This window comes from Truncatella angustata (assembly GCF_020726525.1).
Source record: "Truncatella angustata strain MPI-SDFR-AT-0073 chromosome Unknown BKA67scaffold_4, whole genome shotgun sequence".
Lineage (NCBI taxonomy): Eukaryota > Fungi > Ascomycota > Sordariomycetes > Amphisphaeriales > Sporocadaceae > Truncatella > Truncatella angustata.
In genome coordinates this window covers 3,736,728-3,759,551 of record NW_025763384.1, presented here as the reverse complement: position 1 = coordinate 3,759,551, position 22,824 = coordinate 3,736,728, and the positions used below count along the sequence as shown (strand labels likewise).

At 49.2% G+C, this 22,824-nt stretch overlaps 8 protein-coding genes across 8 annotated transcripts; 5 read left to right on the top strand and 3 right to left on the bottom strand.

Moving 5' to 3' along the window:
• Positions 1–182: 182 nt before the first annotated feature.
• BKA67DRAFT_536168 (uncharacterized protein) lies at positions 183–902 on the top strand (the record flags this gene model as incomplete). Its single annotated transcript, XM_046100120.1, has 2 exons — positions 183–494; positions 624–902. The coding sequence occupies 2 exons, from the start codon at positions 183–185 to the stop codon at positions 900–902; spliced, it is 591 nt and encodes a 196-aa protein (XP_045959146.1).
• Positions 903–1,447: 545 nt separating this feature from the next.
• On the top strand, positions 1,448–2,882 carry BKA67DRAFT_566499 (uncharacterized protein). The gene is made up of 3 exons (XM_046102894.1): positions 1,448–1,719; positions 1,776–2,117; positions 2,171–2,882. Exons 1-3 carry the CDS (start codon positions 1,623–1,625, stop codon positions 2,722–2,724), a joined length of 993 nt encoding a protein of 330 aa, XP_045959145.1. The 5' UTR covers positions 1,448–1,622; the 3' UTR covers positions 2,725–2,882.
• A 3,035-nt stretch (positions 2,883–5,917) lies between these two features.
• On the top strand, positions 5,918–9,467 carry BKA67DRAFT_516934 (uncharacterized protein; the record flags this gene model as incomplete). The annotated part of the gene is made up of 2 exons (XM_046097864.1): positions 5,918–7,756; positions 7,785–9,467. 2 exons carry the CDS (start codon positions 5,918–5,920, stop codon positions 9,465–9,467), a joined length of 3,522 nt encoding a protein of 1,173 aa, XP_045959144.1.
• Positions 9,468–10,531: 1,064 nt separating this feature from the next.
• BKA67DRAFT_566494 (chaperonin 10-like protein) lies at positions 10,532–11,949 on the top strand. Its single transcript, XM_046102893.1, has one exon. The coding sequence runs from the start codon at positions 10,706–10,708 to the stop codon at positions 11,702–11,704; it is 999 nt and encodes a 332-aa protein (XP_045959143.1). The 5' UTR covers positions 10,532–10,705; the 3' UTR covers positions 11,705–11,949.
• A 972-nt stretch (positions 11,950–12,921) lies between these two features.
• BKA67DRAFT_624235 (uncharacterized protein) lies at positions 12,922–14,533 on the bottom strand (the record flags this gene model as incomplete). Its single annotated transcript, XM_046105520.1, has 3 exons — positions 12,922–13,764; positions 13,815–14,296; positions 14,348–14,533. The coding sequence occupies 3 exons, from the start codon at positions 14,531–14,533 to the stop codon at positions 13,317–13,319; spliced, it is 1,116 nt and encodes a 371-aa protein (XP_045959142.1). The 3' UTR covers positions 12,922–13,316.
• Positions 14,534–17,297: 2,764 nt separating this feature from the next.
• BKA67DRAFT_624232 (major facilitator superfamily domain-containing protein) lies at positions 17,298–18,886 on the top strand (the record flags this gene model as incomplete). The annotated part of the gene is made up of 4 exons (XM_046105519.1): positions 17,298–17,376; positions 17,445–17,575; positions 17,622–17,918; positions 17,969–18,886. 4 exons carry the CDS (start codon positions 17,298–17,300, stop codon positions 18,884–18,886), a joined length of 1,425 nt encoding a protein of 474 aa, XP_045959141.1.
• A 125-nt stretch (positions 18,887–19,011) lies between these two features.
• Positions 19,012–20,429, bottom strand: BKA67DRAFT_290823 (NAD binding domain of 6-phosphogluconate dehydrogenase-domain-containing protein). The gene is made up of 3 exons (XM_046096010.1): positions 20,050–20,429; positions 19,667–19,995; positions 19,012–19,600 (listed from the first exon to the last, which is right to left on the bottom strand). Exons 1-3 carry the CDS (start codon positions 20,284–20,286, stop codon positions 19,138–19,140), a joined length of 1,029 nt encoding a protein of 342 aa, XP_045959140.1. The 5' UTR covers positions 20,287–20,429; the 3' UTR covers positions 19,012–19,137.
• A 144-nt stretch (positions 20,430–20,573) lies between these two features.
• Positions 20,574–21,494, bottom strand: BKA67DRAFT_518010 (Alpha/beta hydrolase fold-1; the record flags this gene model as incomplete). The annotated part of the gene is made up of 3 exons (XM_046097966.1): positions 20,574–20,881; positions 20,938–21,148; positions 21,240–21,494. The coding sequence occupies 3 exons, from the start codon at positions 21,492–21,494 to the stop codon at positions 20,574–20,576; spliced, it is 774 nt and encodes a 257-aa protein (XP_045959139.1).
• Between the last annotated feature and the right edge of the window lie 1,330 nt (positions 21,495–22,824).

Here is a 22,824-nt window from a genome sequence, read left to right as displayed (position 1 = left end):
ATGAATCACAAACTCATTGTTGCCCTCTAATTCGGCAAAAACTGTATCACACCTACAATGCATAATGCATGGTTAGTAAATATCCCATCATTTCAAACTCTTGAGAATAATAATTGAAGATCAGTACTCAACAATCGCATTTATATCTTGGAGATCACACTCGGCCTCTGTCATAGTTGACGATGGGCACGACCATGGACCCAACAGACATGGAGTCCCCAAAGAGTTACCAGGAGTTCCTGTCTCACGTTACAGTGACCCAACTTGAGGCTCCTCACGAAGGTGGATTCGCCTTGACGACCCAGGCACCAGGAGCCAGCGAGTGCAAGTTCATATTCGCCATCCACCCCATCACAGGCCGAGCCAACTCAGCTCAAATCGAAGTCCTAGCAGACCACAACTCAAATACATGGGAGTGTCCGAGCAGGTTCCTGGCTAAACACGGCCTCGAATTTCTTCACGATATTAAGTTGAACGGCGACATCAAATTTTCTGTCCGGAACAGAACTGGCACTGTGACTAGTTCAGAACGTGAAGCCTAGAAGCGGGTTCTCAATGCCAGTGACATGACGCGCGCCGGCAATTCTGATGATGTAGCAAGCCTGCCTGTTGACACCATAAAGCTGTTCGCATTGGAGAACCAATGGAGATTGGTGTTAAACTGGATCGCTGAAGTCCAGAGGATCTGGGGACGCTCATCGTCATGCTGGCCCAAGTTCAAGCCAGCGGTGTTCGCTGGTCGAGATGGCGCCTGGGTGTTGCGATGGTCGCTAGTGCATCACAGAAGCTCTCTGATAGATGTCAAAACATCAAAGGATGGTTTCTCGCAGTTGGGGTATTCTTATGAGTTTCCATTGTCAGCTGAGAACCATGATACGGCAGGCACTTGGGGGTCGCTTTAGGTGCAAGCTGCGTCAGGTATATTAAGTTACCAGTTATTGCGCCCTAGTCTCATCACGACAGAATCCTCATGGTCGCTTGATTCACTAAATTTCTCGAGGAATAATTAAATCGTATTTATATTATAGAGTGCGCGGTCGTACCATATTCATCTTGATCTATCTTGCTCTTGATCTATCTTACTCTTGATCTAGCGTCACAGAAATGACGATGCTAAAGTCTGTTACTTAAGAGGTCCGAGAATGCAAGACTGACTCTGTACCGCATGACTCGAACAAATACTCCTCAAGTCTGACAGGCCAGGCCTAACAATTACTTTCGATATCGTGCATGTTTGCATCGCTGCATAACGATTGTGATTAAGCCCGATGATGCGGTAGTATAGATAGCACTTCTTATTATAACTGCAACGTAGTATAGAGTCATCATTGCCTTGATCACTTAACGGCCACCGAGGCGCAAATCGCCACGCATTACACTTTCATGTCTCAATAAATACAATTCATTCAGCGAGCCGTTCGAAAGATTCGTAAACTGCTTTTGTATTGGAGACTCAAACACCCGCTTACTCTACTGTTCAAGCCGCCTAGCCGCGGGGCCGAGAGTGATGTCGTCATGGTGGTTCTTTGCACGTATAATTTCTGTAACAATGTATCGACTATCTCCACGCTTCTATACAGACACGAATCAACACGAATCAACTACTTAAATTATTCAGTACCATGTTGAAAACCCTCTGTCGCAACTCTTCATCCGTTCGCAGTACATTCAAACCTACCCTAACAACTAAGATCGTACCACAAGCAGCAATGGCAACAGGTAATTCTACATGCTCGACAAAGCGCCGCATAGTGACATGACTGACTCTCCCACAGGAAAAGCTGACAACAAGGACCTTCAGGCAAACAGCCTGTTTGATTGCTCATACATCAAGGCAGTCGTAACAGGCGGTGGTACTGGTATTGGCTTAATGATCACCCAAGCGCTACAGTCCAACGGTGCCACAGTCTACATTACTGGCCGCAGAGAGGAAGTTCTGCAGCAGACAGCTAAGCGATATAGCACAGGACCAGGCAAGATTATTCCTCTACCTGGTGATATTAGCACCAGAGATGGTGCGGTCAAGATTGCTAAGGACGTGGAGAGCAAGGAGACCAATGGCATCCACCTTCTCGTCAACAATGCCGGTATTGCTCGCGACGACGCTACAAAATACTGTAAGTACACATAGACGACAACACCCCAAAGCATGCACGGCTGAACAAAGCAGATTCGGCCGGTCAGCCAGATATGTCAGATGCCAAGGCTATCTCTGAGCACTTCCTCAAATCGGAGGAGAAGTCATGGTCGGAAACTTTCCAGACCAATGTCACAGGCGCCTACTTCACGTCAATGGCCTTCCTGCCGCTTCTAGCCATGGGAAGTGGCGTTACACCAGGCTACACATCACAGGTTGTCAATGTGACATCGATATCCGGTGCCATGAAGGGATCAAGTTCTGGCCAGCCCGCCTATGCGACTTCAAAGGCAGCTGCAACGCAGCTGAGCCGTGTCTTGGCTGCCCTCTTCACGGACGTCAATATTCGTGTCAACACTATTGCTCCCGGTGTGTTCCCTAGTGAAATGACAGCTGGTTCGTCGAGCGAGGACAACAAGAGCAAGCTCGATATGGAAATGAGTAACCCTGCTGGCAGGCCCGGCCACGACACCGATATGGGTGCCACAATCTTGTTCTTGGCAGGAAGGGGCGGTCTTTTCTACAACGGTCAAATCCTATACCCCGATGGAGGGTCTACACTCGTCCAGCCAGCCGCCAACAACTAAGATGGTTAGCAGATGTGACTCAATCCTAGGATAACAGAGATTGTTATTGCCACGTAATCGCTGGTCAAACGTTGAAAAGGGAAGTGGCTTGTATGTCTCATGTATTTATATGAAGAGACCGAATGTAAATAAGGTCCCATGAAACTACTTGAATGCCCCATTGTGTTACTAAACTTAGGCACTGTTTCAACTATATTTCGATGCGTGTTCACTATTAGACCAAGTAGTCAAAGTAGAATAAGCAATATCCCCATAGAGCGAGTTTTTGAATTTGTTTATTCCTGGTTGTCCCGCACGTTTCTCGATCAAAGCACCTGAATACCAGCAAGCTGACACCTGCCGAATACAATTCAACGGTGGGCACATAAACAGGTATTGCCCTTGTGGTAATACTACCCAGAGTTGGCTGTCCACACAGGTCTATAAGAATATAGGCCTTTTGATTAGCTCTCGGACAAAAACGTAATAATCGTGTTACCAGTAAATGGAGTGGTATACCCTTTGCTCAAGTTACGTAGTCTTGGCGCGAATTTTCCATCTTAGCCTCGTATATACTTAACTGTTAGCGTGTGCTAGAACCTCTAAAGATCCAAGGTAAGACCAAATAAGCGTAATCGAGGACATGTTGCGATGTCTAGAGATGATTTCGAAAAGGGGGTGTATTATTTCCTGCTACACGTATCAGGGCGGCCCTACAGTCGACTGCGCAGGAGAACTCGTTTGATCGTAAGGACCACACGTTAGTTGATGAGAAACGGAAATATTGGACGGAGCAAATATCACAACTAAATAAAGCGAAGCTGGAACAAGCATTAAAATCGATGGTAACCGAGCTCGACAGCCCAGCAATATTGAAAACATTGACACCACTAGCGAGAATAGAATTACGAGGGGTGGCTATTGACGAGTTTCTAGATATGAACGAGGACTCTGAGACAGTTACAGGTAACTCTCGGAGTCCTCAACACTATAAACTGTTCGGCGAATGTTCGTATTGGGATGATAGTGAACGACCTCTGCCAGCCACTCAACCGATCCGCGCATCAGAAGCCAGCCTTCAGTTCGTCCACATATAAATATCAGCCATTAAGAAACACAAGCTACGGCTGTCATGACAGACGACCTAGATATCATCAGGGACCAGGAAATCACAGGACCTCCCTGCAGGTCACGAAATCCCGAAAAACGCTCAATCGTATTTCTCTCGCAGCCGCCGTGGAACCTGCTGGCATGATCACGGGGATGCCTTGCACTCAGTGCTTTCGCCAGAACCTAGCGTGTCGGATGGACGAGAAGTCGACTTCTTGCGCCGAATGCATCCGCGCAAGGACGGGACCTTCGTGGCCTCTTCCTTGACTCGATTGCTCGCGCAACACAAGAAATTGGAGGCGCAGGAAGCTGACGCTGACGAGCCTTTATTCTTGTTGCAGACCCAACCTTCCACCGCAGTGACCCGTTTGGCCCGCCTACGGCGCATGAAGAAAGTGGTTAAGGAAAAGAGTTCGAAAGCCTTTCGTCGCGGTATGCAGGAATTGGATGAGGAAGATGGGGTTTCTTTGTCGATCATGGATCAAGAGTAGGCCAAGTAAATTAATACACCATGGTATAAGCAATTTACTTCGACCCCATTCTAGTTTTATGCAGTAGGACATGTGATGAGGATTGATGCGCAGCCATTTTTTCTGGATGCTAGCCATGCCTTCTTTCCAGCACGCTGGTTTGTTGTAGGCAAGAAGCTGTATGTGAGTGCCTACTTTGTCTCAGAGTCCTGATCAGAATCGTTGTCAGCATGGTCCTCGGAATTGTTACGGTTAGGGTAAACCCATGCTTCGTGGTCGATCATGGAATGTATGGCAGTCGCAGGGATAGTGAGCTCGCAACGTCCGTAGATGGCCTGAGCACCCGTCCATGCACTGTTTCCCACACAGAAGTTAAGGGACACAGAGTAGGTAGTGGAGCCATCGAGCGAGAGCTTGATGATAGTTCGGGTCGTGAAGCCAAGCTCCTGAGATGTGGCGATGACTTTTCCTATCAATCTCTTCGAAGCCGTCGACGCCCCGCCTTCTAGCATCATATCTAAGCTTTTCGGAACGCCGGTCAAAACAAGCTTCAGCCGGCTTGATGATAGCAAGAAGCGTGACATTATCGAGCACGAAATTGTTCGCAAAATTAGAGACTGCACGCACTGGGGCGTGCCGGAGTTTATATTTAATATATATTAACTAAACTTCTAATATATTTAACGATACATTTTTTAAAGCGTACTTAAAGGTATAATCTGAGTGTACCTCGAGCCAAATCTCTAATCCACTCAGCGCTGTGTTTATAGCGCGCCTAGCACTATATTTCCAGTGCACCGAGTGTCTGTTTCCAGTGCACCTAGCGCTGTAATTCCAGTGCACGTAGTGCTGTACTCAGCATATGCCTAACCATGCTGAACATACATCATTAGCGCTGTTTTTTGTCCCTGCGGAACTTTTGCAAAGCCACCCTTGGCAAGTGGGGCTTGCAACTACCTGACCACCTCATTTTTGTACCTGGTTGAGCAAAACGAGCTCAGCTTCTTCCCGATTCTCCATATATGGTCTGTGCGTCCAAGCCTCCTCCTCTCCTCGTGTGCTGGGTCCAGGCATCAGAATAGCAACGGCTCCCTGCTCCTCGCGTGTAACTGAACTTGTTAGTTCAATCAACGCCAATGTCCAGGCAGCAGCATTTCTTCACTGCAATTTGCGACGACACACACACGCACACCCATTGCACCCAATTCCATCAAAGCTGAAGGTCTTCCCAGGCGACAGGTGGACCCGGAGTCGTTTCTTCCCAAAATAGGCACCAAAATTAGCGACCATGGGACACACGTGCAAAGGCAGCCATATTCTCTGATTATGAACATCACGACTTGTCCACCAATTCTTTCCAGTCGGGAACTGGTATCAGATTCTTGTGAACACCATATCACACCTTTCGGAATCGGCAACAGGACTAATTTGTCAGTGGTTTGGCATTCGCGAGACGTTCCGCTTTGCAAATCCCATTTCATCCAATTACCGACCAGCGCGGGGTCATAAAAGTAGGCGAGCAGCTTACGGGAGATCTTGGCATCTGGTAGAAATCACCACCCACTGCCATTATAACGTCAACCCAGTTGTTCCACTTGAGCTCTCTGGAGTAGGCCCCAGACACTGTTGCAGTCATGGAGTCTTTCCTTCCTCTCGGTGGCTTCCAGCTGCCTTTCCAGAGGAGGCTTAGCCGGCTGTACAATGATACAAAAAAATCCTCAGACTTTGTCAAAGAACCTTCATCAGAAGACCCTGAGATCAAGGCCATGCACCGCAAGCTCAAAATTCAAAAGGATAGGTTGGTAAGTTGGGGACTGGAATGGTCGGATCCGTCGAACCAGAATGCAGAAATAGACGAGTCTCTGTCCAAAGCTGGCCTTAGCGACCTCGTCGGGAGTATCATGTCCACTATAAAAGACATCCTCGCTGAGGCAGAGCCACTGTGGTTGAGTTCAAAGCGCAGAATTGGCGAAAAGGAACCTGAAGGACCAACTGGAGATAAGAAGCTCCCAATAGTGGTATGGGACAAAGGACGGTTTGAGGACTTGATCAAGGACCTGACAGCCTCGATCGATACTCTTCACGATTTGTCACGAACAAGATCATCGGCCGCAACGTCGGCACGGGCTGCCAGATCGAACAAGTCGACCGAAGAGGCGAAGCCATTTGGTTCGACTCGCATTCAGACACCACAGCAGATCGACCCTAGTACGCTCACAAATATCAAATCTATGCAAGCTGAACCCATGATGTCGCCCATCGCCGAGAGCCCACGACCACAGGAGGTCATTTTCATGAGCAAACAGGCCTACTCGGATCTTAATCGCCCTGGGCTTCAGTCATACTCACCTCTCCTTCTCGAGTTCGCCGCTTTCGACCCTGTCTACTCTGCGACTGGGATCATGCCATCCATGTCTCGTTTTGAGAATTTGAGCACGGGGCTGCAGACTGATTCTCACAGGTCACCCGGTGCTTGGATAGGTCTACCACTACTATTAGGATATTACGAAGACATGGAAAATTCAAGATTGGGACTTGTGTACCAGTTTCCCAAGGAATTCCAGCCCGTCACCTTCGAGAACCTGACGCAAAACCCCATTGATAACATGTGTACGCTTGGCGAGCTACTCTCACGGCCTGGTTTCGAACCTAGATTGGAGGCCAAGTTCCGTTTGGCCCATAACCTCGCCAATACGATTTTCGACATGCATGCGCGTGGGATTACCCATGGTAACCTTCTAGACACGACCGTTTCATTTTGCAGCCCTGCAGGAAGCGAGCCGGGTATGCAGCTTGATGGTGTTGATATTCGAAAACCGCTGATCTCATCATTTGATCTCTTTGCAGATGAGGGACCTCAAACATTCACCACGTCCACGACATTGCACCGCCACCCACTCGACCCAAGGACAACGGCGCAGTCACCATTGGCTAGCAATCGCGACACTAAAACCTTGGATCTTTATTCTTTAGCAATGATTCTCGTCTCTATTGGACTGTGGACAAGGCTGGAGAACTTGATACCCAATCCCACGTCCCCCAGCATCCCGGAATCAGTGCTTGAACAGCTGGCAATCCAGTGCGGCACACTATACATGAGAGCTGTTCAAGTTTGCTGGAATGCAGTCGAGCAGGAACTCGCTCGTCCAGGTTCTAGTGACGAGATTCTAAGCCAGGTTCAAATACGTGCCAGTCGATATCTCGAGGCTTGCAGTATTCTTGATGGGGTGAATGCCCTAGACGACAGGATTAGTGAAGATATCGGTGATGTTCCACTCACTGCGCGTGAGCGGCAACCATCTCTTGCTATATCCATGTCGTCACTGGCAGGTCCATCGGCAGAGGGCAAACAGTCCAGATCAACCGCAACGACGCCAGTCATACCCGAGCGAAAACAAGGACCACCCAGAGCGCCAATATCAGCCCCAAAGAGTAAGTTTCCATGCCAGAGACATCAGAATTATACTTACATTGTCTCCAGATCTAGACACCAAGCCCGAGACCAGTCCGCAAAAAGCCGAGTCCACGAAGCTTCGCCTCTACCCACAGATCCCGTTACCCGCTGAGGCTGTCGAGCAATGGAATAAGACAGTAATGCCGCAAATCAATATGGCTTTGCGACCGTTCTGTCGCAAGCATCCTGAGTCAGTAGAGATCACACTAGAATCGATCGGTGAGTCTCCGCAGAAGACGACGCCGACTGTCCTGGTGGTTTGCACATCCGTCAGCAAAGTTCGTACAATTCTGAGAAAGAAGCTTGGTGCATTTTTCGACGAAGGTACAGGGTTTGGTCTTAAGGTCTGCAGAGGATCCGTTGTGCGGTCGCGCAAAGGAGAGACCAGTAGGGGTATGGCGCATAATGAGAAGACAGGCGGGGACGGAGAAGCTGAGCATTCTGCAGCCAACCCTGGATTTCAGGTCAGGCCTCAAAATGGTGCAAGCATAGGCGCTTGGATAGGTGACCGCCATCTCCCCCCTGTCAGTTTTGGCGGCCTTATTACCGTAAATGACAAAACATATGGAATGACTGTTCACCATATGCTCGACGACCAAGAAGAGATGCGCACGCATTCACTTGATGCCATAATGGCTGCCCCGCCGATGCGCAGTAGCGCTGCTGCGCAAGACTTCTCCTACCTGGAAGCAGAATCTACGGATGAGAGCAGCGGTAGCGAGGACTACGCATGCGAGTTTTCCGACACCGAGTCCGACTACTCGGCTACAGACTTTACGAGCGACGACGAAGAAGACGAGGGTGAATACGAAGAGGATGGCGACATCCCAGGGGTCGAACCAGGTTGTGGTGAAGGCTATGTCATCACCCAGCCAGCTTTTGACGATGTCCAAAAGGACTTCTATCCGTCGGAAGACACGGAAGCTGAAGATCACCTGGATACATACCGCCTTGGTGAGATATATGCTACCTCGGGCATCCGGAGGCGTTACGAGCCAAATGGATACGTGCATGAGATTGATTGGGCGCTATTTGAGTTTCAGGAGGACAGATTTCCTGAGGACAACCATCTTCCTCGGTTGAAATTACCCGAGCAGAGTCCTGGCTCACGAGCCGTTCTCTTCCAGCCTACTGCTGTGGCAACTTCAGCCGAGTTACCTGGCATGGAGGTCCAGTGTAGTGCTCGCACAAGTGGTCTTCAGACAGGCAAAATCTTGCCTGCGATTGCTTCTATCAAAATCTACGGACGTACGTCCATGAGTCAGACGTACCAAGTCAGTAGCAAGGCGGCTTCTGAAGGTATACCCCCTTTGGGCCCTATGAGCGCCTCCTCGCCCAATGCCCGCACCATTCCTGGTGCCTCACTCGGTATACCCGGAGACTCTGGAGCTTGGATTATTGATCGACGCAAGGGCGATCTATGTGGTCATGTATTGGCATTTAGTCACAGGAAGCAAGTTGCTTATATTTCTCCGATGGATATCCTCATCAAGGACATTGCCGAGACTCTCGATGCATCAGAAGTAAGACTAGGAGGAGCGCGTATCTTCGGGAGGGACTCAAAGAAGATTGGTGGTGACATGGGATCAAATGACGAGGATCTGAGTGATTTATTGGAAGATGAAAATGATGACGATTCTGACGAGGCACAGCACCAACTGGCTAGAAGCATGAGAGCCCTTACCAACGACATGGATAGGATGCGTTTCGAGACTGGGATGGTATCATGATACCCTATTATTGGCATGGTTGGCGTTAGCATGACTTCTTATCAACGGTTTACCTCTTCAGTACTAGAATGGCAGTGGCTGAATTGAATATATAATCTAGCAATCTCTCTTCTTGCTTCCGCACTCCCGCGCAAACCTACCCGGCCTGGATGTTAGGCGAAAGTTACGTGCGTTGCATACGCCTACATGCGCTTCACCATGTCAAAGCACTAAGCAATGAGATGAGCACATTATGAGATTCGTCCAGTAATATCTCATGCCTGTCAACTTCAGCCTCAAAGTCTGTAACCTCGACTAGAGCAATGAGCTTGCTCGTTGAAACGCGCGCGCGCGCCGCATTTACATCGAACTGCACGACGTGCGTAATGCGACGCTGTTAGCTGACTCACCATCCTCGGCGATGTGACCATGGGTCTTTGGCATTAATATACCGGAATTGTATGTATATGTAATCGATCCTGTGTCTAAACTCCGAAAACAGGCCATGGTTGGGATTGGAAATATTGCGGGGCGTTAATGAATCTTATCTCCTAACTACTCCCACGTGCGCCGATTGTCAGTGGGCTTAGTCACTAACGCCAGCCGGAACAAGCCGTTTATAGTTCCAAATCTGGTGCGCGATAGCCGCGGATTCCCCATCAAAAAAGCTCGCACACCATGCCTCTCCGTTGGCGTTGGCCGACACCACTGTCAAAAACACCATAGTGCATGGTTAACGCCGCCGAGACAATCCACATCAAGAGTAGAATTGCGATAGAATGCCTTAGAATGCTTTCCCGGCCGCCAACCTCATTGGCTGGCACTCATGCGGAACGACAGCCGCACCATCAAGGCCCGCACCGCGCCACCTAAATGACGTTCTGGTTTGGCTCCTGCCGCGGGACCCCTGCCTTGACGTCGGGCTTTGACGAGCTCAACGATGCAGAATTTTCGATACAACCAATCTCACGTCATAGACTATCAACTCATTTGCGGATCATGATAACAGATGGAAAGATTAGCAAGCAGTTATGGATGCACGAGTCGGGCCCTTTCGAATATGTATATATAGTCTTTGACGAAACGGTCTGTCCCTCAAGGTCGACTAAAGACACTCTTCTCAAATACAAAAGATACCCCGATTTCTAAACCTTCTAGCGTGCATCTAAACTGAATCCTGACTGCTTCGTTACCGACCAATCACATATCACACTAGTCGTATAGCAAATCGAAACCTACATAAACTACACATCACCACCATGCCTTCTTTCACGGTTTTCAAGGGCTCCAAGGAGGGTCTCCCCAAGAAGTCGACGACCACCAAGCCCGATGAGCTCAAGGGCGACCAGGTGCTCTTGAGGGTGACAGCCTCCGGCCTGTGCGGCACGGACCTGCACTACAAGACGACGGATATGGCTTTGGGCCATGAGGGCGTGGGCATCGTGGAGCAGCTCGGACCTGACGTCAAGACATTGAAGAAGGGCGACCGCGTCGGCTGGGGCTACGAGCACGACTCGTGCGGCCACTGCAACCTCTGCCTTACGGGCGCCGAGACCTACTGCCCCGAGCGTGCCATGTACGCATCGGCCGACCTGGACCAGGGCTCCTTCGCCTCGCACGCCATCTGGCGCGAGGCCTTCTTGTTCAAGATCCCCGACGCGCTGTCCGACGAGGCCGCCGCCCCCCTGCAGTGCGGTGGTGCCACCGTGTGGAACGCCTTGAGGGCCTACAACGCGCAGCCCGTCGAGACTGTCGGCATCATGGGCGTCGGCGGCCTGGGTCACCTGGCGATCCAGTTCGCGGCCAAGATGGGATGTCGCGTCGTCGTCCTGTCCGGATCGGACCGCAAGAAGGACGAAGCACTGAAGCTGGGTGCGCACGAGTTCGTGGCCACCAAGGACGCCAAGCAGCTCAAGGTATCGCACCCGCTCAACCGCCTGCTGGTGACCACCTCCGCGCAGCCCGACTGGGACCAGCTCATGCCGATCCTGGCGCCGGGAGCCACGATCCACCCGCTGTCGGTGGCGCAGGGCAACTTCTCCGTGCCCTACATGCCGCTGCTCGCCAACGGCATCACGGTGCAGGGCTCCATCGTCGCGCCCAGGAAGATCCACCGCGACATGCTCGAGTTCGCCGCCCTGCACGGCATCGCCCCCGTCACCGAGACCTTCCCCATGACCGAGGAGGGCATTAAGGAGGCCATGGACAAGCTAGACAAGGGCGAGGTGCACTTCCGTGCTGTTCTCAAGCCCGAGTAAAGTCCTCAGAGGAAAGGAAGAACAAAGGTCAAAGCGGATGTCGATACGAGTTTTTGGAGTTGGACTGTATAGATTGGAATGGATAGAGTGTCATGACTAGAGATAATGATAATGAGATTTACAATTTTGTCACGTCGTCGCTCACTTCCACAAATGCTTACATGAGATTACCACATTGAATGATACTGGCAAAATGGCTGGCGCAAGATGCAGCCAGGAACGATGCGATGCAGACGAGCGGGGCCAGCGCTCAGTTCGTCAAACCCGACAGGCTGTATTGTCGTGGGCTGTTAGTGGTTATTACAGGGGTTGCGTGCCGGAAAACTACGTCGCAACACACACTCATATGACAAATGGGACATCAATCCGGCGGACAGCACATATCGGCGATCTTAAAGCAACGGTTCACTACGCAGCTATACCCTAAAGCAGACTCAATACACGTGCAATGATATAAGGTTAGGTTGACCTGCACATGGAGAACACCAAATGCCGAATCGTAATTAATTGGCAACATATTGCACATCCCTTTGTACTCGGAAGATGTCATCAGTCTCACTGGTAGACCGCACATTTCATTTCATTGCCTGTCGAGGATTGTGGTGGTGCACCGTATCGCATAGGTGTTAGGGTGGCACAAGATCTGTGGACTGGCCGAGAGCGTCATTGGGGATACCAACAGATGACTTTACGGACGAGTGTCGGGTCCCAGCGTCGAACATGGGTCTCGTGAATCGACAGTGCTTTGAGAATAGAAAAGCAGTGCTTGAGTAGCCATTGTTCTTTGTAACGCATGTTGCTCATACAACCGCTTAGATCCTTTCGAATGGTCCATCTGCCATGCAGAATTCAAATGGCTCTTGTGTGCCTATCGGCAAGCATATTGCGGATTTTCGGTTGTTGAGAGACTTGCCGCCACTTGGAAGTGAATGCAGTGAGGCTAGCTCGTTCCGGGCATTGAGCACAGCCAAGACGTTGCTTGGGATCAAAACTTCCGGTAATTTGATCTCTCAATTGCCCGCCCACTCGGTACCCAGTGGATAGGCGCTGCGGCCGGGTGTGTATCTACATCGGTGTCATATCATCTAACATAGACTAACCTCAGTGTGGTCGTGGCTTATGTATTCGTCCTAGTTCTCGCTTTGATCCGAGAGAGTGAGTATGAGTAATTGGAAGTGCCCGTAATGGCGCATCTTATCGAAAACACAAATCTATGAGATCGCAATTTACAGTTTCGAAACTCAATTTGTATGTCTAGTCAGGCACAAGCACCTAATGAGAATGCGCCATTTTTAGGGTAAAATAGCATGTATTCGGCTATCTCCAATGATACTGACCCAAGTCGGAGCAACTGCAAGCGATGTTGTAATGTTTCTGCACATTTGACTCTTCATCCTTCAATTTTCCCCCAAGATAAGATGCGTCCGTCAATCCCCTTCCTGAAAACAAGAGTAAGGCCCTACAGGCTCAGATAAACCATCAACAATTGCTAAGCCCATGTAGCTGCTAGCCTCATCAAGGCTTTGAAACCGACAGTCCGTGGTGACAGTTGAATAGAAACAAGACATTGCTGACATCATGAAGACAGAAGATGGCCGTCAAAATCCGGTCATCATACGAGGGTGTTTAGTGTATCCCTCGATGGCTTCTTGGAGAACTCAACACTAAAGCCCACTGTCTTATGGATGGTGTTATCATCCTGAAGGATATATTCTTCTGAGCTGGTATCGCCCTTCCGAACCTTGGTCAGATGAATGGCATCTTTGCCCTCAATATGATTCCAGCCACTGCCCTCGCTCTTGCATGGACTGCCTTTGGGACCTTTAGTGAAGCCACTGTTGTACGGCGGTCTTCCGAGCGGGCCGTTGGAATAGGATGCTGGCATGGCTTTCGGGAACAACCTCACAAGGAGAGGACGTATCTGGGGGAGACAAGCGCACATAATGGCCACGTTCATCTCGATGACTGTCCACATGGTTGATACAATGTCATAGGTGGGATCGGGTGTAACGGCCTGGTGGTTGAGAGTGGTGAGTCTCAAACAAGAAGTTATGACAACACTGTGGATATCACGTCAGAAAAATCTAGTTATGTTAGATCAATGACTCACAAGATTCCTAATGTAAAGACAAGGATGAGCGCGGCCTTCTGAACTTTGGGAAGTTGGAGGGCATAGACCAGCGGCATGGGGAGGAGCAATATTATAATGTCGGTCGCAATAGAGAAGGCGCCATTTGCGTACCAAAATTTGCCGTTGTCGATGCAGCTTCCGACCATTCCCTTGTCCCATGCCTTCTCGACGGGAGTACATTGGAAGATGGTGACTATGAGTGAAGCAGTGCAGTACATGGCGACAATGATGGTCAGATTGATGCAAACCCATTTGAACCATCGAACTTTTCCAAATATGCGCATGTAGAGAAGCAGAATAGAAGACTTAGTGAGATTGATTGAGGCCTTGTAGGTGGCCTGGGTAAGGACGAAATACTTCAAAGCTTTCATCTTGTCCTCTCGAGTCAAATCGAAGCCATGCCGTCCATATCCGTGGTAACATGCTGCGAACATGAGGCCGGCTGTCAGAAGCGAGAAAAACTATGCATATTAGCGAACAGAAAAAATATGATACAAGTGATCTATTTGTACCAGGGAGGCGAGGACAGTGTAGTCATCAGCGCCAATCTTACCGCCCTTCCTCATTCGCGACCACAGACGTGTACCAACAAGTAGTGGACAAAAGAACAGGAATATTCCCGTGGGAATGTAGATCAGGGCCGAATCAGTCTCGCCATGGCTGCCGCTAACATCATAGAAGCCATCAGCGTCCGCCATCCCGACTCAGTGCCAAGGATCTGCAGGATGACCAAAAGTGGAGAAAAAGCTTCAGAGAGCTTTGGAAGCAGTGGCAGAGGTTAAAAGTCTTGGCTCTGAAGAGCGTTGAAGTGGCCTGTGATGTTCCCTGTGAATCGACCAAGATTCATAGTCAGGATAAGGACCGCCAAACTTGAATTGAGGTATGTTGCTACCGAGCAGACGACGACCAATTTCCGGCAAATAGACAGTGAAGATTCCAACAAAACTCTAACGAGCTTAAAATTGTCCGAGACAAATATCTGAGAGTTACCAACACTCACACAGTCATCAATTATGTTGCTGGAACTTCGCAAAACCTGAGGAATCTGCTGCTCTTCGTCAGTTATGTAGTGCCTGGACGAGAGGGCTGAGCTGAAATAAAGTAAGGTGGGGTGAAGGAAAGAAGGAAAAAAGTGAAGTAAAGTTCGTAAGATTACGTTGAAGTGAAGCAAGGGTTTGTTGCTGGCAAATTTTTCCTTTCATTTGGTGCTTATTCGAGAGTCAAGAAAACGATTATCTCGATTACTCCATTTCATTGAGTTCCAGATAATCGATGGAATATTGGTAAGGTGCCGCCGAACCAACCCGTGGATGTCGTTTCCTGACGCAACTCGCTGAACACCTTGTACCGCCAATTTTGACACAACTTAATGTTCCGATATAGTATCTCGATATCGCAAGTATCTCATGTATACTTCTCGAGCCAAGTCAGTCTGTTTACTGCTATTCTTCAGGTGATCATGGTCATGACGGCGTTAAGTGTTGAGCATAATTACCAGGGCAATTCAATCGAGGCTACACAGTTTATTTCGATATATGAGTGATGACCACAACTTGCTTGATTGACAAATATAGTGTGCAAAATGGAGCAGATATGTTGATAATAGTTCAACTCGACAATGTCAGGCTTCAAGTTTAGAGTATGCATTTGCCTGGGAGACCTGAAGATCTACATCGAGCAGACAATGTCCTAACTGATGTGAAGCAAACAGAAACAGACTCTTGTGCAAACCGAAATGAGCTGTCGTACAGCTGTCGCACACGGGGTCCCTTACAGTGACGAATCTAAGGTCATGTGTTGAGACGGTCAAAGTCCATCTTCAATTGACACAACCACGTGAAAGTGGCAACTCAACTGGGGCTTTTGATATTTATCGAGTAGTAAGGATCTGTGATAGTGTGTAAAATAATCATGATTTAGCCTCATAATAAGCTTCGTGTTGAAAACAGGCACGAAGTCGTTCCAATCCTGCAGTTTCCCGAAAATCAGTGCTTAGGCCTGCCTTGCGTCTTCTTGAGTACTTCGAAACATGCATAATACTGTCTGAACCCGCAGCTGCTTATAAATTATCCACCGACCAGACAAGCAAACTGATTGCACAAGATGGATTAGGCGTTGAAAGCACCGCCTGAGACAATCATCTTGTCTGGTGTGTTTGCTCAGTAGTGGCGGACCTCAAGATAAGGCAACGCACGGTGGCCGAAAGCTCTCACAGTAGAGTTATCTGTGATATTCAGTGGAAGATTACATTACTACCGTATTTCGCATTCCACCAAGCCAATTATCAACAGGAAACACGATGGATGCGAGCTCGTCATCATCATAACCTCCAATTAGCTTGCGAGCAAATATTGCGATGATAACTTGAGCACAACCAACCACAGCATCTGCAAGGCCTTGGATACGCACAGTTCGTGTAACCCTAGATGTCGCCAACTGGAATTAAACGCTAGCAGGCATGATCATTGTCTAAAGCTTTTGCGCGAAGACAAAGTTGCGCCAACGCATCGAGCTCATCTGACATCAATATATGTCCATTCGCGATGAGACTAGGTGTGCTCGCGTCGATCTACGGTGTGTTGTCTCTATGTATTGTCTCTATGTTATTGAGGTCATGAGGGTCGTGGGGCTGTGCCATTCTTCAAGCACGAACAGTTCGCCTCACCTCCCATCGATCCCGATGGAGACATTTTGGTTCACGTATTGTTACCGCCGAGTTGCAGTACGCGTCTAATGCCGAACAGAGTCTCCAAGACAAATGCTGTGCTTCACAATAAATCAGATCACGTATATCCCTTGAAAATACACCATGGAGTTCTCAATCGACCCCTCTCCGCCACCATGCTCGACAAATCCCGATAAGGTCCTCAGCCTACCGCTGTTGTACTTGATCAGATGCTGTCTTATATCTAGCGCCAACGTACAAGATGGGCGGTATCTCACCGCGACTCATCAGAGCGATCGAGACATGATAGAGTCAATAATTCTGAAGTCATAGCAGCACGTCATGCTTTTATGGACCTCAATGGGAGCGGATTGAACCGTGATATGCGACGAGCTGCATGCTTGCTTACGGTTTCTACTAGAGTACTGTCTACTACAGTTCCCGACACTCGTCAGAGAAGAGACAATTCAGGACAGCGGCAATAGCCAGTGAAGTTCTTCTAGAAGGACATAATCCAAAGGGTGACCCGCCACATTTTGTGCCACACAACGCCGGTGGTCGCTTTTCCAGTTCGTCACCAAGAAGTTCCACTGCATCGGTGCGTTCCTCTATGTCATAACTAATTTCGTGGCATTTATTCCGTCCGCACGTTGCTCCTCGTTATCTTGCTGCGCAAGTCGTGTTATAATCATTATTCACGACTTCCTACCATGACGGCCAACGATCCTCCAATTGAACCAGACGTCATGAATGGAACCGTCCCAGTAAACCCTCTTGAAAAGGCTTCCACTTCTTCCATGGACGCGTCAACGTCTCTGAGTATCGATACCATCGACGCCGATATTGAGCGCCGCTTGGTGCGGAAAATTGATCTTTGTGAGTTGGCGAGAAGGACTGCTGAATATTGAGCAGGACGAGTTGGCTAACCCACATATCGCAACAAGACGTCTATCCAATCCTCTTCGTCATATACATGCTCTCATTCCTTGATCGTATCAATATTAGTAACGGGAGAATCCAAGGACTTGCCGATGACATTGATCTTAGTGGGAATAGGTTCAACATTGCCTTATTCGTAAGACGAGGTTCCTATTGAATTGGTCCATCTAATGTGGCGGCAGATATATTTCGTTCCATACGTCCTTCTCGAAGTGCCAAGCAACATGATCATTCAGAAAGTCAGACCATCCTTGTACCTTTCAGGCTTGATGTTTAGCTGGGGTATTACCAACATGTGCATGGGATTCGTCCGCAGCTACGAAGGACTAGTCGCGCTGCGTTTTCTTCTTGGGGCTACCGAAGCTGGTGTACTTCCAGGCATCATATATCTTACATCGATGTACTACAAAAGGCATGAGTTTCAGATAAGAATGAGTTTCCTGTTTTGTTCCACCTTGGCTGGCGGTGCGTTTGGAGGGGTGAGTATCTTTAAGACATTACAATACTGCACGATCGTTAATAGCATCAGCTGCTTGCATACGCCATTGCAGATCTCAGCCAACTGAAGGGATACCTAGCATGGCGCTGGATTTTTATTATTGAGGGAGCTACGACATCATTCGTCGCCATTATCTCTGCTTTCTTGATTGTCGACTGGCCTGAACAGTGTCGCTTCTTAAGCCCAGAAGAGAAAGTAATCCTCAAGCGCCGCTTGGCTGATGACGGCGCTGGCTTTGCGCGAATGGACACGCTCGACAGATATGCCTACAAGTTGATCTTCTCTGACTGGAAGATCTGGCTGGGCTCTATTGTTTACATGGGAATCGGTACGACTGGATACGCGACAACCTTTTTTATGCCGACGATACTCAACGAATTTGGTTGGAAGGCAGAGGAAGCACAAGTCCGCACAATACCTATATATGCCGTTTCCGCAGTTGGAATGCTTTTAGTGGCCTATCTGTCTGATAGACTTCGCCACCGGTATGGTTTCATCCTGCTCGGGTGTCTCATAGCAACCGTTGGCTACGGTATGCTTCTTAATCAGGCCATGCTATCGCAGGATGCCAAGTTTGCAGCCATATTCTTGGTCTCCCTTGGTGGTTATATGTGCACACCCATCGCGCTGGCTTGGCTATCGAACAATGTTTCAGGGCACTGGAAACGGGCCATTAGCTCCGGAGTCCAGGTGATGATTGGCAACTTTGCGGGCATCATCGGGGCCAATATTTTCGTGCCAGACGAAGCGCCGACCTACGCCACCGGCTACGGCACATCACTCGCAATGCTTTGGCTCGGTGGTCTGGCCGCAACAGCCATGTTTATCGGTCTATGGCTGGAAAACAGGAAGCGGGCCGCAGGTAAGCGAGACTATCGCCTTGCTCTACCTGATGATGTGGTGAAGAATATGGGTGATGATCATCCATCTTTCCGTTTCACTCTGTAAGCTATGACTCGAGAGGTTGGTTGAAGTTAGAGCTCGGCGCAAGGCTCTGATTAGCCGGGTCCAGAACATTGCCTTTTCCACTGTCTTTTCGCCAGGTATCTCGTCAGGTGTTTTGCAAAGGAAAATATACATAGCGATCTCATCAAGTTGTAAGCTCTCAACCTCCAATTTGGTGACCATATTTGTGGAGCACATTGTTATCAGCAGTACTCGCATATCGTTGCACCATATCTCGACCATATCATTGAGCATCACCCGTGGTTCTCGTGATCTTCACGAGCCTTTTCATCCCTTTCCTTCACGTAGTCACTTTCGAAATCAAGCCCGCTTTCTTTTCTCGCCACACCAAAAAGACTTGTCGAATCTAAGCGCCGTGGCTCATCTGCACTAACCCTCCCCTCGTTGTTTGCCCACTCTCTAGCCTTCCCGAGTCCTTCGTACGCGATACGGCTGGCTGGCAGATTCGCACCTTCCCGCTCTGCCAGCTCGATAGCGTGGCCTACATCCTTGATAGCAAGATTGAGATCAGACCATGGCACTTGACCCTGTCCCGGACAGTATACGCCAGTGGTCATTCTTATGGAATCGCTATGAGCTACCGGCCCAAAATTGAGCTCGAGCAAGCGCTCGAGCGTTTCTGCAGGCAAGCCGGTCTTGGATGCAAAGACGTGCGCCTCGGCAATGATCTGCATCAGTGACGCCATGAGGAGGTTGCTTTCAGAGGGTGGTCAGTCTTTGCAAATATCTTGCAGTGCAAACAATCGTCAGCGATAGTCTTACCTGGTCGTCTTCAGAAGAAGCGCTTGCTCCGGCACTGTTCCCACAACAAGAACCTCCCGTGCGATGACGCCCTTCATGAAGGGCGAAACTTGTCTCAACACATTTTTTGGACCTGCGAACGCCGCCAATAACGTGCCGGCAGCTGCGGCGGGCGAGGCACCAAACACAGGCATGGCTGCAAAACCGGCTCCCTCGGTGCTCAATTTTGCAGCGATGCTTTTTGTCGTGTCCGGATGGACTGTAGTGGTATCAACGACTATCTTGCCCCTGATAATGCCAGACTCAATTATCTGGTCAATTATAGATATGACGGCCGTATCTGCGCTTGACTGTCCAGCACATAGTCAGAGCTCCGATCACTTTGAGATCGCGTCGGCACATACCGAGAGGAAGAGGATGTCGCATTCCTGCGCGATTTGTCCAATCGAGTCGCATTTCTGGGCATTCATCTCTTCCAAAGGACTACATCGTGACGCCGTCCTGTTGTAGACTCGTAATGCTCCCTGGCCCTGGTCGAAGAGGTGCATCTGGATCCGCTTCGCCATTCCAGTGCCCATGCTTCCGAGGCCGATCCATCCTACAACCGGTGTGGTGGCCCGGCGCTCGAGGGTTGATGCCATACTTTTTGATTTTAGATCCTCGAGAACTGTGTAGTATGATGTAACTTGAGTATTGAACGACAGGAGCGACTCTAGCGTTAACTTGGGTAACGTGGTTAGGCTCCGTACTAAGATGACTCCGGAACCTCACCGAGTACCGGAGCGGGGCAGCGGCTAACGGATTGCTGCTGTGGCGTGGCACGGCTTATTTGAGGTCATCATGAGTTCAAAAAGAGATGAAAGTATCCTGAGTTTCATTCGAATCAGACTTGGATTCCATGGAAACCATCTTTTGCTAATATAAACTTTCATTCAGAAGTTGCAGCAATTCTGACAAGGATCGCCGCCAAATTCTCGGGCTGACTCGCGAAAGGGCTGTGGCTCGTCTCAATGCTTTCTATTTGCACATCCGGCAGCGTCGCAGCCAGCGCCCTTTGCGCGAATGCCGGGAATGCCATATCATTCTCGGTGACTATATATGTCTTTGGTATTGTAAGATCTGCCGCGATATAGTTTACGGGCGTCTCGAAGGCATCTTGAGAGTGGGGCTGGAATAAGTTGTAGTATTTTCTGGCCTCTTCTTCCGGCAGGTCGCTGTAAAGTGTCTTTTCAGCGCCTTCGGCCAGCTTCATGAGATGACCCTACACGTGTAAGTTTCAGTGCATGCAACACGTCTCGAAGTGAAGGAGGAGGCTTGCAAACGAACTTTAGTGTATGGCTCACCGCCGCCTTGGCCTGGCTGCCACGAGCCGCCCAGGGTTTGGAGGGTATCTGAGCCTCGGGTGGATATGATGACGGCGGCGAGGAATATGATGTGCCTGAAGCCCCCTTTCTTACCCTCCGCGGCACGCTGGCCGACTTCGAGGCCCTGAGCTGCCACGACCTAGGCTGTTGCGTTACTATGCGATTCCTAGCGCTTTTCAAATGGGGTACAAGGTACAACAGGGGATGGGCTACTGGTCGAAGAGACTTACAGCCGGAACACCGCCCGCAGAGTGGGCAATGAGTATAACCTCCCTTCCTTGATCGAAGAGTGGAAGCGCAACTTCCCGGATCGTATCCACGTCGGCTTCGTACGTCACTCCACTGGCAGCCGGTCCAAGGGACGGCAGATGTGGACAGTAATACTCGTATCCGTTGGCTTCAAGCTGAACCTTAAGCTTGTCGTAGGCTGCCGGGGGATGCCATCCACCACTGACTAACAGAAAAACAGGCTTCGAGGACGACATGATGAATAGGTGGTCAAAATTAGACGAATATCTGCTCTTGAGAGTTTTGAGTAAGAGGGAAATACCATAGTCAGATTAAGCAACCATTCAACCTTTTATGCATGAACTTTCAATAAGATTAGAAGTCAGCGTTATTTGAAACTATCCGATGCGAAACTACCCGAGTCGAACGACAACGCATGGCTGGCGTCAGACGGCCAGTCACTCGTGGCATCTTGGCCAATCGGAATAGCCCATGGTATTCTAAGTTGCCCCGCATAGTCCAGTCGGTGTCAGCAACCATTAGCTAGACTAGTCTAGTAGATTGCGTAGGGAAATGTAGGAAATATGGGAATTTGAGATATTGTAACGTCCCCTTCTCTAAAGAATATATGGGTTTTCAGTCACATGCTCCAACACATCTCTGCACCCATCGAAACATCTGTTGACCCAAGTCTAGAACTATCAAGATTTGGATCTGAGGCGCAACCGTACAAGCCATACCCTTCCGATTGCCTCTAGACTTGCAATCTAGTCTAATTATTCCGAGGTTTGAAGCTAAATAACAACAAGCGGTCGGCTGAATGATGCCAAGGAAGCTGCGAAATAAAATAGGTCTTTGTTTCTTTTCGTCTTATATGTCTGTATTGAGCGATAACGTTTGCATCCATGAATATGCAACCAGTGGCAGTCATGATTGACTAGTCACTTATAAATATGCCGTCTTGCCTTCCTGAAAATCCTGCCTAGACTCGCAGAGCTGCTCTTTGACCTTTGGCTCGTTCTACTGTCTCAAGTACATGGCCCACCCATACCTTTCGAAGTCTTGACATCGCGATTACACTATATAGTGCCTCCATCGTCCATCTCAGCCCGATATCCGGCATGTATGGGAGTATCGCAGAAAGCGCGGACCATTGGAAATGGTAGCAGCTGCCAACGGTTCTGGTCATTTTAGATGTGGTGACTTGCGTTCTCGTAATAATCTAGATGCGCGTCTATCCAAATCTACTTGTACCTTCCGCAGTCTCCAGATCTTGTCTCAACTTATCTTTTAAGTTTTTAAGCCTGTAAGATTCTTAACTTTTGGTATATTGATGCCTTAACTCTACAGTCTTGCAGTATCTGACAATCTCACATACCCTACTCGACCATGCTGCTTATAACAGGGTGGTCATCGACTGTATATCGCTGCTTATGGTGGTGAAAACTTCGAAAATACCAACTTCGTGGTGTAGAAAGTGAGCATTCAAACCCTCGAAGCCGATGAACGAAAAGTCTTTATATATGGACGTATCAAAACGCTTCAAGCGTTAGTAATAGCTCTGTATCATACAAGTTCCGAGTCTCT